General features: G+C 43.3%; 1 protein-coding gene across 7 annotated transcripts in view; it reads left to right on the plus strand.

The window, feature by feature from the left end:
- The window catches only part of LOC112226854 (zinc finger protein 521), a 150,764-nt gene extending 137,375 nt beyond the window's left edge, over positions 1–13,389 (plus strand). For 6 of the 7 annotated variants that reach the window (XR_006080222.1, XR_006080223.1, XR_006080218.1 and 3 more), the window contains one exon: positions 11,598–11,622. Coding sequence is in view for 1 of the 7 variants with exons in the window: in XM_024391465.2 (XP_024247233.1) it covers positions 11,598–11,627 (30 nt within the window). In the remaining 6 variants the exon portion in view is untranslated. Of the gene's footprint in view, positions 1–11,597 lie in introns of all 7 variants that reach the window. The other variant, XM_024391465.2, reaches the window with a different exon arrangement.
- The last annotated feature ends 174 nt before the right edge of the window (positions 13,390–13,563 follow it).

Here is a 13,563-nt window from a genome sequence, read left to right on the forward strand (position 1 = left end):
TTTTCTTTATCTCCCTCACACACTCACATACATTCTATTTTTCTCCAGCTCCCTCCCTCTCTCCCTGTTTATCTCTTATCTCCCTTCCTCTCACTTTCTTTCTCTCGTATCCCTCTTCATCTCCATCTCCAACTCTTTCTCTCCACCTCCCTTCTTTCCCTCAACTCTCATCTCTCTTTCTCTATCCCTCTCTTCTCTTCCTCTCCATCTCCTCACTTTCTAGCGCCCCGTCTCTCTCTCTCTCTCTCTCTCTCTCCTTTCCTCTAGTCTCTTCACATAATGAGGCTCCATAATAACCCAGCGGTTGTGCAGTTGTTTTGCTATCTCAGTCAAACAGCAGGATCACCCCATAGTGGGTTTCTAGCACCATTCACTTGTCTACTTAGACAGGGTAATGAGTATCATTTGGAGGAACAAAGCACACTAGCCCTCCAATCGGGTGGTCTGTCTTTTCTCGCTACACCTCAGAAGAGAAGGATTTCACCGTTGTTTTAGGTCTTTTGTACATCCAGCCAGACAATTCCAGCTATTACTCATTTATTACATAGCTATTATACACATAACCACATGCCAGGCTAATAAGACACACACACACACACGGACACGGACACACAGACAAACACACACCAAAGACTCCCCACCCTAGCCCCAGAGCTGTACTGAATGTCCACGAGTCCCCAGGCACCACACTTCAAACAAGACGGTCGGTTACCAAGGAGACCGTGGTGGTTGTGGCCAAACAGCGGACGAGGTCGGCTCTCCCTACGGCCTGATAAGTGTTGACTGTGGAGAATGCCAGCTGCTAGTTTTATTTATTTATTTGTTTGTATTCTTCATTGGCTAAACTGGCTAGCAGTAAGCCTGGCCTGAGGCCAAACAGGAAGGGATTACACCCCTAGTGGACGTGCCAATAGTGGGGAATAAGGCTCACTCCAAGCAAAGGGGGACTGAGTCAATACTGGCTTGTGTTCGTCAACACACAATCACTACTCAGACGGGACCCAGGGAACGTAATACTGGGACCGCATGGGCCTGCTCTGTCTGGTCGTAAGGGTGAACTTCACATACACAGGTCATATATGATCAGTTTTGTTACAATAAGTGGAAAACACAATAAAACACCCTAGAACACAATGGCTATTTAGTGCTTTGTGGAATGGAATATAATTTGCCCAGTGCTTTGTGTTCAGATACAGCATGACCCATATATGTGTCTCTTAAAGCAGCCCAGTGTTCATGTTTAAAGGTCAAATGGTTAATGGTCAAAGAGAAATACAAATAGCTTCTTAACAAAGAGCATGAAATAATAAGACTGTCTGTGAGTGGTCTGAGTGGGGAGTGGAGGTTTGCAACTCTGTTTCTTATTGGTCTATTAACTCATGTACCTCCTGGTGGTGTCACCAGACAGGCCAAAACTCCATCAAACCAAAACAGGCCGAAATTTCAGGCGGTGTTTTTAAGCATTTTTATCATAATTTTCACAATTTCACAGTGTTATTCCAACTTCATATTGTGGAAATATATATAAAACATAGGAAATCACGTTTTTAACTGCACTGGGCCTTTAACCTGTTATCTGTTCTGAGGCCTGTGAGGTCTTTGTCTCAGCATAGCTCAGCGGCAGCCTGCTCTGCTCTTATGCCTTAATTAAACTCCTGACTGATGACTAGCAGTGTGCTGCGGCTGGATCTCTGTGGTTTGGCGCTCCGCTTGCTCCCCGTGCTCCAGATGCAGCTATGTTAGCAGACTTATGACAGCTACAAGCAGAGAGGTAGTTTCAGCTCACACTGACTAGACATGGGGGGCTAGCCTAGGGCTGTTACGGTGACCGTATTACCGCTACACCGGTAATAGTCAACACACAATCACTACTCAGACGGGATCCGGTCATGAGTCTTGACGGCAGTCAAATACCACGTGATCGTTTAGTCACGGTAATTAGGCTTCTCCAAGCACTGATGCTGCTGATGGTCATTAGTAGCCTACCAAACTTGTTAACTGACTGGTACTCAACACTCTATTGTCCCTCTGATCACTCTGACATCAATGTAAATGTAATCGAAAATCTAATCAAACACTTGAAAGCCCATGAGCTCATGTTGTGCAACATTTCTACAGGCTATGCAGTATTTTCAATATGCATCTGGGAATTGGAAAGGACACTCGCAGTTTCATCCCCGATGTGTCACTTGTAGCCTGTGAGAAAGACCCGATCACATGACGGGCATTGGCTAATAAGAATTTAGCTATCTGAGAGAGCCATGTGAGTGAGAGTTGCTTCGGAGCATGCAGCCAGGAGAAGGGAATTATAATTATTATATTCAGCCCAAGAGCACAACGGCCACTGGCCGCAAAAGGCACTGATTATTGTGTTTGTCAAATTGTGAATGAGAGACTGATGAAGTGTGTGCAACCTGCGCAAAAAGAACAAAGCAGAGCACATGCCTTTCATGCAACTTTTTTCAAATCATCAGTACAGTCGCATCTTGCAGCCTTAGAATGTATTAAAAATCAAAACATATAACCTAACTTTTGTATCACAACTAAAGTTGCATGAATAACTCTAAATAAAGCATATAGGAGGACCTGTTTCTTTGATAACTGCTCAACACAATAGCCGCATGTGCGCACTCCCTCAAATCGTTTGGAGAAAATATCCTTTATATTTTATTCAGCTATGTTCAATTGTATTCTTCATACCATAAAATAATGCCACGGAATTCTAAGCACATATTGTTTTCCAAATGCACTAGTGTAGCCCACAGCCATATGGCATAGCCAGATCAGGGCCTAACATGAGGACAACTCGGAGTACTACATTTTCTTCACATTATGTTTCTTTAGATCTGTCTAAAATAAATTATGGATTTATTGTGATGGTGTAGGCTATATTATATAGATTTATTAGACTTTTTAAAATGTAGATTTTCCAAAGGTCTGCATCATTGGATTGTAGGCTATGCGTGGAAGCCAGGCAATACCAATTGTGTTTATGTTAATGAACAGTCAATTACCGTGAGATTTGCAGTCATTTGCTTGACAATCACCGGCTGACAAAATGTATTGACTGCCACAGCCCTAGGCTAGCTGCTACTGCTTAGACATGGGGAGGGCTAGCCACTACTGACTAGACATGGGAAGGGCTAGCCACTACTGACTAGACATGCTGGAGGTCTAGCCACTACTGACTAGACATGCTGGAGGTCTAGCCACTACTGACTAGACATTGGGAGGCTAGCTGCTACTGCTTATACATTCTACAGGGCTAGCCGCTACTGACTAGATATGTGGAGGCTACCTGCTACTGCTTATACATTCTAGAGGGCTAGCCGCTACTGACTAGACATGGGAGGGCTAGCTGCTACTGCTTATACATTCTAGAGGGCTAGACGCTACTGACTAGATATGGGAGGGCTAGACGCTACTGACTAGATATGGGGAGGCTAGCTGCTACTGCTTATACATTCTACAGGGCTAGCCGCTACTGACTAGATATGGGGAGGCTAGCTGCTACTGCTTATACATTCTAGAGGGCTAGCCGCTACTGACTAGACATGGGAGGGCTAGCCGCTACTGACTAGACATGGGGAGGCTAGCTGCTACTTCTTATACATTCTGGAGGGCTAGCCGCTACTGCTTAGACATGGGGGGCTAGCTGCTACTGCTTAGACATGGGAAGGACTAGCCACGGCTGACTAGACATGGTGCTGTACTGCAGCGCCAGCTGTGCCACCAGAGACTCTGGGTTCGTGCCCAGGCTCTGTCGTAACCGGCCGCAACCGGGAGGTCCGTGGGGCGACGCACAATTGGCCTAGCGTTGCCCGGGTTAGTGAGGGTTTGGCCGGTAGGGACATCCTTGTCTCATCGCGCACCAGCGGCTCCTGTGGCGGGCCGGGCGCAGTGCACGCTAACCAAGGTTGCCAGGTGCACGGTGTTTCCTCCGACACATTGGTGCGGCTGGCTTCCGGGTTGGATGCGCGCTGTGTTAAGAAGCATGGATGGGTTGTGTATCGGAGGACGCATGACTTTCAACCTTCGCCTCTCCCGAGCCCGTACGGGAGTTGTAGCGATGAGACAAGATAGTAGCTACTAACAATTGGATACCATGAAATTGGGGAGAAAAAGGGGTCAAATTCATTTTAAAAAACAAAAACAAACAAAAAAATAATTACATAACATTCTGGCAAATTAGTTCGCAATGAGCCAGGCTGCCCAAACTGTTGCATATACCCTGACTCTGCGTGCAATGAACGCAAGAGAAATGACACAATTTCACCTGGTTAATATTGCCTGCTAACCTGGATTTCTTTAAATATGCAGGTATACTTTTGTGTATTGATTTTAAGAAAGGCATTGGTGTTTATGGTTAGGTACAGGCGTCCAACGATTGTGCTTTTTTCGCAAATGCGCTTTTGTAAAATCATCCCCCAGCGTTGCATCGATGATATTGCAACGCAGGACACACTAGATAAACTAGTAATATCATCAACCATGTGTAGTTAACTAGTGATTATGATTGATTGATTTTTTTTATAAGATAAGTTTAATGCTAGCTAGCAACTTACCTTGGCTTCTACTGCATTTGCGTAACAGGCAGGCTCCTCGTGGAGTGCAATGAGAGGCAGGTGGTTAGAGCATTGAACTTGTTAACTGTAAGGTTGCAAGATTGGATCCCCCGAGCTGACAAGGTGAAAATCTGTCGTTCTGCCCAGTTAACTCACCGTTCCTAGGCCGTCATTGAAAATAAGAATGTGTTCTTAACTGACTTGCCTAGTTAAATAAAGGTATAAAAAAAATACAGATTTCCGATTGTTATGAAAACTTTAAATCGGCCCTAATTAATCGGCCATTCCGATTAATCGGTCGACCTCTAGTTTTGGCGCTTTTCTGTCTTTCATTGTCCGTTGAAATGTAGCAAATCAAATTTACTTGACTTCTCAGTCCTTCTTAAAACCTCTTGCTCCTACTTGAGACGCAGACGTCCCATCTAGACATCAGGAAATGCAAATGTGCTACGCTACATGCTAATAGCACTCGTTAAAACTCAAACGTTCATTAAAATACACATGCAGGGTATCAAATTAAAGCTACACTCGTTGTAAATCCAGGCCACAAGTCAGATTTTTAAAATGCTTTTCGGCGAAAGCATGAGAAGCTATTATCTGATAGCATGTAACACCCCAAAAGACCCACAGGGGACGTAAACAAAATAATTAGCATAGTCGGCGCTACACAAAACGCACAAATAAAATATAAAACATTCATTACCTTTGACCATCTTCTTTGTTGGCACTCCTTGATGTCCCATAATCAATATTGGGTCTTTTTTTCGATTAAATCGGTCCATATATAGCCTAGATATCGATCTATGAAGACTGTGTGATAAACGCAAAAAAATTGCGTTTCATAACGTAACGTCATTTTTTTAAAGTAAAAAAGTCGACGATAAACTTTCACAAAACACTTCGAAATACTTTTGTAATGCAACTTTAGGTATTAGTACACGTTAATAAGCGATAAAATTCATCAGGAGGCGATGTAAATTCTATAGGTGGTCGTCTGGAAAAAATGTCCGGAAAAAACTCAACCAATACATCCTGTTGGAGGCCGGAGGGAATCGGTTCCCTTGGGTCGGTTCGACCAAGAATCAAATCCGAAGCAAATGAGAAGACTCTAGACATCCTGTGGAAGCTGTAGGTACTGCAACCTCGGCCTCATTTAATACGGTTCACCGTTAACAATTCCTGGAAGTGGCGCATGGATATTTTTTTCCATTTTCAGTGATCAGATTTTCCTGCGCTTTTCGATGAAACAGACGCTCTGTTATAGTCACAGCCGTGACTTAACCAGTTTTAGAAACGTCAGAGTGTTTTCTATCCACACATACTAATCATATGCATATACTATATTCCTGACCTGAGTAGCAGGGCGCTGAAATGTTGCGCGATTTTTAACAGAATGTTCGAAAAAGTAGGGGGTAGGAGCAAGACGTTTTAACTCCCTAAATTATTCTGTAGTAAATTATTTATTCAGTAGCTAGGTTTCCATCCAATTGGCGACTGATTTTTATGCAAATATTCTAAAATCACATAAAAACAATATGCACATTTTCCCACCAGAGATGTTTCCATCAAATTGACTTGTTGAGAATTAAAGGCTGTGCCCGATGACGTAGTGCAAATAGAAATACCTTTTGCGATTAAATTCCCATGTACCGAATAAAAAATACAAGTTAAATGGGTTTACATCGCATTTTCAACTCTACTGATGGGTTTTCTCACAATTTAGTTTTAGTTTTATAGCATATCTGGTACAACAACTGGCAGATACAGTGTGGGTATAGCCTACCTGATGAGATTATTATGGACAAAACAGCAAGATTCAAATGGCAGCAAAGCATCGATGACCATGTCACCAGAATAAGACCCTCTATATTTATTGGGAAGGAGCATCAATCTCAGCACCTTGTACTTTCACCACACTGTGAAGTTCATCATAACATGCATGCTTTCCCAAAGAGTCGGTAGTGGGAGGACCACACCACATGTCATCTCTGGACTCCAATTTTATTTCGATATGATGGTTATTATATCACTATTTGCTCATAAAAGCATTTCCACCAACATTTTTCGCATCATTTATTTTACAGACACAAAAAGATCCCACCATTTCTACCGTAGTTTGTTGATGTCTACATTTGGAAAGTTTACAGACAAATGTTCTGTTTCCATCAGGCCTGTTGTGACATTTCTATCCAACATACTTTACTCGCATCAAAAGGATGGATGGAAACCTAATTAGTGTTGTGAATTGGTGCTCATAAAACGCGAGAACAAATGTTTAACATTTGAAGTATGGCTCTTTGAGGCCTAATGGATCTGATGTTTTTCACCTGGCCTGGCCTAAGTGCTCTGAGTTGCCTGGCCTCACACTTGTATAATATAATTTCTCCTCGACTTTCCCCGAGATTCAGGGGTCCCCCAAGACCCAAGCTTAGAGACTCATTATTGTTCACTCTATCAGCTTTCTGAACACTCTATAAACGCAGAACTCTGGGTAATATAAGACAGGCTACAACCAATAAGAATGACAGTGTCAGATGATTTCTTAGTCCTGATAGAGTTTTGCCGATATGTATTATTAACTAACTACTAGCTAAAAGTTTTGATAGATTTCATAACTATTTCATCACTCTTTGACTGTCTGTTTTGGGTCGTTTGTAGATCAGATGTGTAGGAGTAAATGAGAGGTTCAAAATGGCCGCTGATCCGTTTGGCCTTTTCCTCCGCAGAGCTGATGTAACAGGCACACCTCTGTTGCCTTGCCGTACTGGACCGGTGCTATTGATGGTTACCAGAGGAATGGGAAACGACATAAAGAATGATTAGTTAATAAATCAACTCCCCAGCCTGCATCCCTCTCTCCCTCTCACACTCTTTCTCTCACTCCCTCTTCTTCTCTCTGTTAAATTCCTAAGACATGTTGCACCTGTTTGCATGGGTACACAGGTCCCCTGCCAGGCATTCTCCCCCCTCTCCTTGCTCTGCCCCCAAGGGCGTTGCAGGGATATGATGTAATCAGATGAAAGAAGGCAGATGTAGGGTTAACAGTGGCAGAGAGACAGTCGATCAAGGAGAGAGAGGAAGAAGAAGAGGCTTCTCAGACACAGTATTCACTAGGGAGAGAGGCGGGTGCACATTATTGATCGGAGTAAAATTTAATTTAATGGAGAATTGACTACTAAGGGTTTTACCTTAGCTCTGCTGGTAACTGGGGCCTGCAATACAGCCTTATGGTGGAGCTCAGTGAGTGGTTGGGAAGAAGGACGATGGGGGGTAAGGGAGAGGGGAGAATGGGGGTAAGAACGTTGGGTGATTGGGGGAGATTGGGAGTTGGGGGAAAGGAGATGGGGTTAGCAAGGAGATGTGGGGTAATGAGTTTCGGGGATTGGGTCAGTCAATCTGTTATGAATTGTGCATTATGCAGAAATAGCTCTGCCATTTCCTGGTTTCCTAATTTCAGTTTGTGACAAAACAAGTACATTAGAGTATCTAGTTTGAGAAATGGACGCCTCACAAGTCCTCAACTGGCACCTTCATTAAATAATACCCGCAAAACACCAGTCTCAACGTCAACAGTGAAGAGGCGACTCCAGGATGCTGGCCTTCTAGGCAGAATTCCTCTGCCCAGTGTCTGTGTTCTTTTGCCCATCTTAATCTTTTATTTTTATTGGCCTGTCTGAGATATGGCTTTTTCTTTGCAACTCTGCCTAGAAGGCCAGCATCCCGGAGTCACCTCTTCACGGTTGACGTTGAGACTGGTGTTTTGCGGGTACTATTTAATGAAGCTGCCAGTCTGTTTCTCAAACTAGACATTCAAATGTATTTGTCCTCTTGCTCAGTTGTGCACCGGGGCCTCCCACTCTTTCTATTCTGGTTAGAGCCAGTTTGAGCTGTTCTGTGAAGGGAGTAGTACACAGCGTTGTACAGATCTTCAGTTTCTTGGCAATTTCTCACATGGAATAGCCTTCATTTCTCAGAACAAGAATAGACTGACGAGTTTCAGAAGAAAGTACATTTTGAGCCTGTAATTGAACCCAATAATGCTGATTCTCCAGATATTCAACTAGTCTAAAGAAGGACTGTTGTATTGCTTCTTTAATCAGGACAACAGTTTTCAACTGTGCTAACGTAATTCTAACGATCAATTAGCCTTTTAAAATGATAAACTTGGATTAGCTAACACAACGTGCCATTGGAACATAGGAGTGATGGTTGCTGATAATGGGCCTCTGTATGCCTTTGTAGATATTCCATTAAAAAAAACAGCTGATTCCAGCTACAATAGTCATTTACAACATTAACAATGTCTACACTGTCACACCCTGACCTTAGAGATCCTTATTTATTCCCTATGTTTGGTTAGGTCAGGGTGTGACTTGGGTGGGAGAATCTATGTTTTCTATTTCTTTGTTGTTTTTTCCTAGTGTGGTTCCCAATCAGAGACAGCTGTCTATCGTTCTCTCTGATTGGGGATCCTATATAAGTTATCATTTTCCATTTGGGTTGTTTTTCGTTTAGTATCTGTGCCTGACGGAACTGTTCGCTTTCGTTTTTGTATTCGTTATTTTTGTTTTGAGTGATTCTTGACCATAAAGATCATGAACACTTTCCACGCTGCGCTTTGGTCCACTCTTCCTTACGACGACGAACGTTACATACACTGTATTTCTGATCAATTTGATGTTATTTTAATGGGCCCCAAACCTTTGAACGGTAGTGTATATTTGGCTGAATTACATTGAGTGAAGAGTTGCACACATTGGCCACATTACTTCAAGAATTTTTTTAAATGATGGAGTGGAAATGCAATGACAGAGTTGTTATTTTCCTCTCTCTCTCTCTCTCTCTCTCTCTCTCTCTCTCTCTCTCTCTCTCTCCCCCCTCCCTGTGGTCTCCACTGATATACAGACAGAACAGTGTCTCTCTTCCACTCTGTGGAGTTCAATATCCACAGAGGTAAAGGTATCATTTTCTTTTTACCTTTTTTTTCTCTCTTTCTTTCTTTTCTTTCTATTTCCCTCCAGCCTGCATGGCTGCCACTGCAACTGAAGTCGTTTAGCACCGTCCTTGAAAAAGCCCTCAGTGAGGAAAAACTCCTGGCATGTTTAAGGAAAAGGTAGAATGCAGTGTGTGTCAGACAGAGCTGAGACGGGGATGGGCGGGGGGTACTCCCCAGGGGGGGTATTTTCCCCTGTAATAGCTGTTACGAGCCCTACATTATATCCAAGGAGCTACGTTCCTTTGGGGTCCAGACACACACACACACACACATACATACATACATACATACATACATACACACAGACGAGAAAAAAACACACACACTCTCTCCCAACCGCTTTGCTCGCTCCATGTCAATATCTTGCCATTTGAAGTCACGTACTGCAGGGGCTTCTGTAAGTCGCCGAGGAGCCGGGCTGACGGGTACTGGGCCGCATTCATTAATAGGGTTGCCGTGCTCCTGTCCCTCCCCAGCAACGCCACGGATGTCTTCACCGCGGTATGAGGGGAGAGGGAGGGGTGGTCGTCCCGTGGGGAGTCTCCTCCCAGACTCACTTAAAGGAGCTTTATTTCACAGAGAGAAGAGAGGGAAGAGAGAGAGGAGAGGGAAACAGAGGAAAGGCCAGGGCCGGCTCTTTAGAAGGGAGTGCAGGGGCCCCGACGGGGGCCCAGGCGAGGCTAACCCTTCCAGGGGTCACACTCCCTCTTGCCCCCCGTCAAACAGCTTATTATCCCACCTGTCGGAAAGTAATCGCTCCGGCTGAAAGGAAAGGTGTCGAGGTGTTTAAATGCTTTGTATGGAGGCACCTGAAAGGATAAAGAGGGAGGGGTGGAGGGGAGTAATGGACGAGGCCTAGCCTGCCTGAGGGATGCTGCTATGTTGATAAGACTGAAGGTGACTGTAGTCAGTACATTGCTAAACTCACCTTCATGGCTAAGGCTGTAGGAGTCACAACCTTTCATGGCTCAGGCTCTTTCCATGTTGTTTATTCAAAGATAATTCAGTCTTACCCAGAGTAAGCGTTTGTGTATGTGTGTGTGTTTGAATGTCAGTGTTCTTTGTGTGTATAATCGGTGTCAGTGCGTGCGTGCGTGCGTGCTGATGAGTGTGTGACAGGTGTGTCTTGTCCGTGCCAGTGTAGAGAGTCCAAGGCCGTGTTTTTAACAGGGTGCAGCAAGTGGGGCATGTGGTTTGCATTAAAGGGATTAGCAGTCACTTCAAAAGATGACCTGGATTCAGCCCACCAGGGACTCCAGTTACACCCCCCCCTGGTCCACACGCACACTCCCTCCCTTTAAAAAAAAAACCTAGCTGGCACAGCTGTCCCCGCTACAACCACTCTCTCTCACCAAACCGGCGTGTGCGTGCGTGTGTAAAGATATTCAAACATCCTCAGAAATCCTGTACTTATTTTTCTGTAGTATATGACATTTCTCTAATTGCTGCATCTGAATCCCAAGTGTAATTGACCTGTTGTTATTCTACGGTAGTTACACTTCCAGTACACATTATGTAAACATGTCTATTAATATGGTGACTCATATATTCCATCACGGGTATTACATGGTAACTGTTGTTTCCATGGCCACAGCCATTGGTCTGATGTTGGCATTGTTGGTTAGGGATTGAGATGTTGGAGGGAGGGAGGCATTGTCAACTCAGCAGTGACATGCCAGTAGAGGACTTAACCATATTTAATTCCAGGACATATTGATCCATATAACTATTGACTGCTGCTCGGTTTTGATTGGATTTGGGTAATGCAAACGCCACATAAACTCACAACATGACATTCACCACTCACAACACTACGTCGATCACTAACCATCTAAAAAGCAATGGTGAATTCTACAGTATTAAAGTCTGCCTTGATGTTGAAAATGATTTGTTTATTTTAGGTTATGAAAGTGTTCGAATTCAAACTTGCTAAATCGAAAAAATTTTGAATTAAATCAAATGTCCTTGTGTTGAATTTGATATTGATTCAGTAATTTCATTCCTTTCTTTCTCTCTCGGTTATTCCTCCATTTCAGAACCACATGTTGACTCAGCACAGCAGTTAACCAGGCAGATTATCAGTGGACCTGAGGAGGAGAGGAGAACCATACGGCGAGGAGGAGAATCATGTCTGACCCGGTCGGTCCTCCAGCCACCTTCAGTGCAATATCCCACTGGCTCTTTTGCACTGAACTTTGGATTCAGTTCACATCGGGAAGAAACATGTCACACACACAAAAAGAAAAAAGACGGATGAAAGACAGAGGGGTGAAAAAAGGACAGAAAAACTTAGCTCTGGTCTTTGACTGGTTGTTATTTCAACAAAACTGGCCAACTATCTTTGTAAATAGAAATTGTTCATGTGTTGCTTAATAACTTCAGCTATATTGCAGTCTTATACAGTATTTGCCATTGTACAGTTCTGAACCGTTTGTCCCCAAAAAAAGAACTAGAAAAAAATGACAATGCCACTGTCAGTCAGAAGAGGTGGAATTCATCAACAATGTGTTGGTGAAACAGGGTGCCAATGTGGGGTATTATTATGTAGGGAACAGGAAGTTGTGGTATGGTCAGTCAGGACCCTTTTCATCAGTGCCCATTTCCTGTATGTGGACACTATCCTGACCTGGTCACTCGTTACTGAAGAGGGTAGCGGGGTGCTTGATCACCAAACCTGACATTGTGACATCACGGGTCTCATTCCAACATGGCTGTCCTTCTAGAAGACCAGCTGAGGACTGAATGGTGCATTTAATCTGGTCCTCCTGCCTGTGCAAGTTCGAATGAAAGGAAGAGAAAAAAAGAAGGAAAAACAGGATAGGGTTCTGATATATGCAAAAGCAGTGACACAGATTTGGAAAGGCCAGCTAGCTCCTCTGGTTGGCACGGGAACAGAGGCATCGTGAACCCCCTGTGTCTCCTAGAGCATTATGGGGGGGGGGATCTCCAGCCCACTGATTTAAACCTGTACAATTCTGTTATTAATGTTTACTGCTCGTTCAAGCCTGGAGATTACTGGAATTTTTTTCTTCTCGTTTTTGTTAGCTCTTTGTATTTTAGATTTTTTTGCAATGGGGAATACATCCATTTTGATTTGGGGTTGTTGTGGAGACTATACATGTATTACGTCTCTCTGTAGGGATGTGCTTATGAAACTTATGTCCTGGGCTCTCCTGAAGAGTTCCCAACTTATCCCCTTCCTTCCTCGTTTCCTGCGGTATCCCATTGCTCTGCTCTCTGCTCAAGCTGGAAGCCATTGTGGCGTTATTATACACCAATATAAATCAATCTGTTACAGATGTAGGATCTTAATTTGACCAGTTTTACAGCAGGAAAATCATTCTGCAGCAACAGGAAATGTGAATTATTGTGTGGATTATAATTCATTACCATTTTTGTAGCCGTTGATACATTTTTTGGTGAGGAAAAATCTATTCAAAATCTATTCAAAATCAAGTCAAATCAAGACAAACTTTAGAAACCTGTTTAAACCTCGAGTACATTACACGATTTCATTTCCTGATATGCAGGACATTTCCTGCAACAACAAGGTGATTAAATTAAGGTCCCACATCTGTAAATGTTTTTGCATTCATTGAACCTGAGATGCACTTTTGTATGAAACTTTAATGTTTTGACCTTTTGATTGAGAATTGTTCATACTCAGTTTACAGGAAACTAACCACCATTTCCTGCTGCAGCAAAAGGACAGTTCTCTTCTCTGATGTTATTCAAATGTTATTGTACAAATATGGAGTTCTGTATTTGGCAGACCTCATTTTTGTGTTGCACATGTGATAAAATATTAAACATGTATGAGAAAACGGCTCCTACGGCCCTTCATTTGTGTGTTCGTGTGTTTGTGTGTATGTGCATTTGTGTGTTTGTGCTCACGTGTGTGTGTGTGTGTGGATCAATTCATTTGATTAAGTAACAAGATGGGCCCTTGACAGCATGAACGTGATCATCTTCAAAACCTTACTTTGGATTTTTGGTTTTAAA

The sequence above is a fragment of the Oncorhynchus tshawytscha genome, linkage group LG28 (assembly GCF_018296145.1).
Source record: "Oncorhynchus tshawytscha isolate Ot180627B linkage group LG28, Otsh_v2.0, whole genome shotgun sequence".
Taxonomy (NCBI): Eukaryota; Metazoa; Chordata; class Actinopteri; order Salmoniformes; family Salmonidae; genus Oncorhynchus; species Oncorhynchus tshawytscha.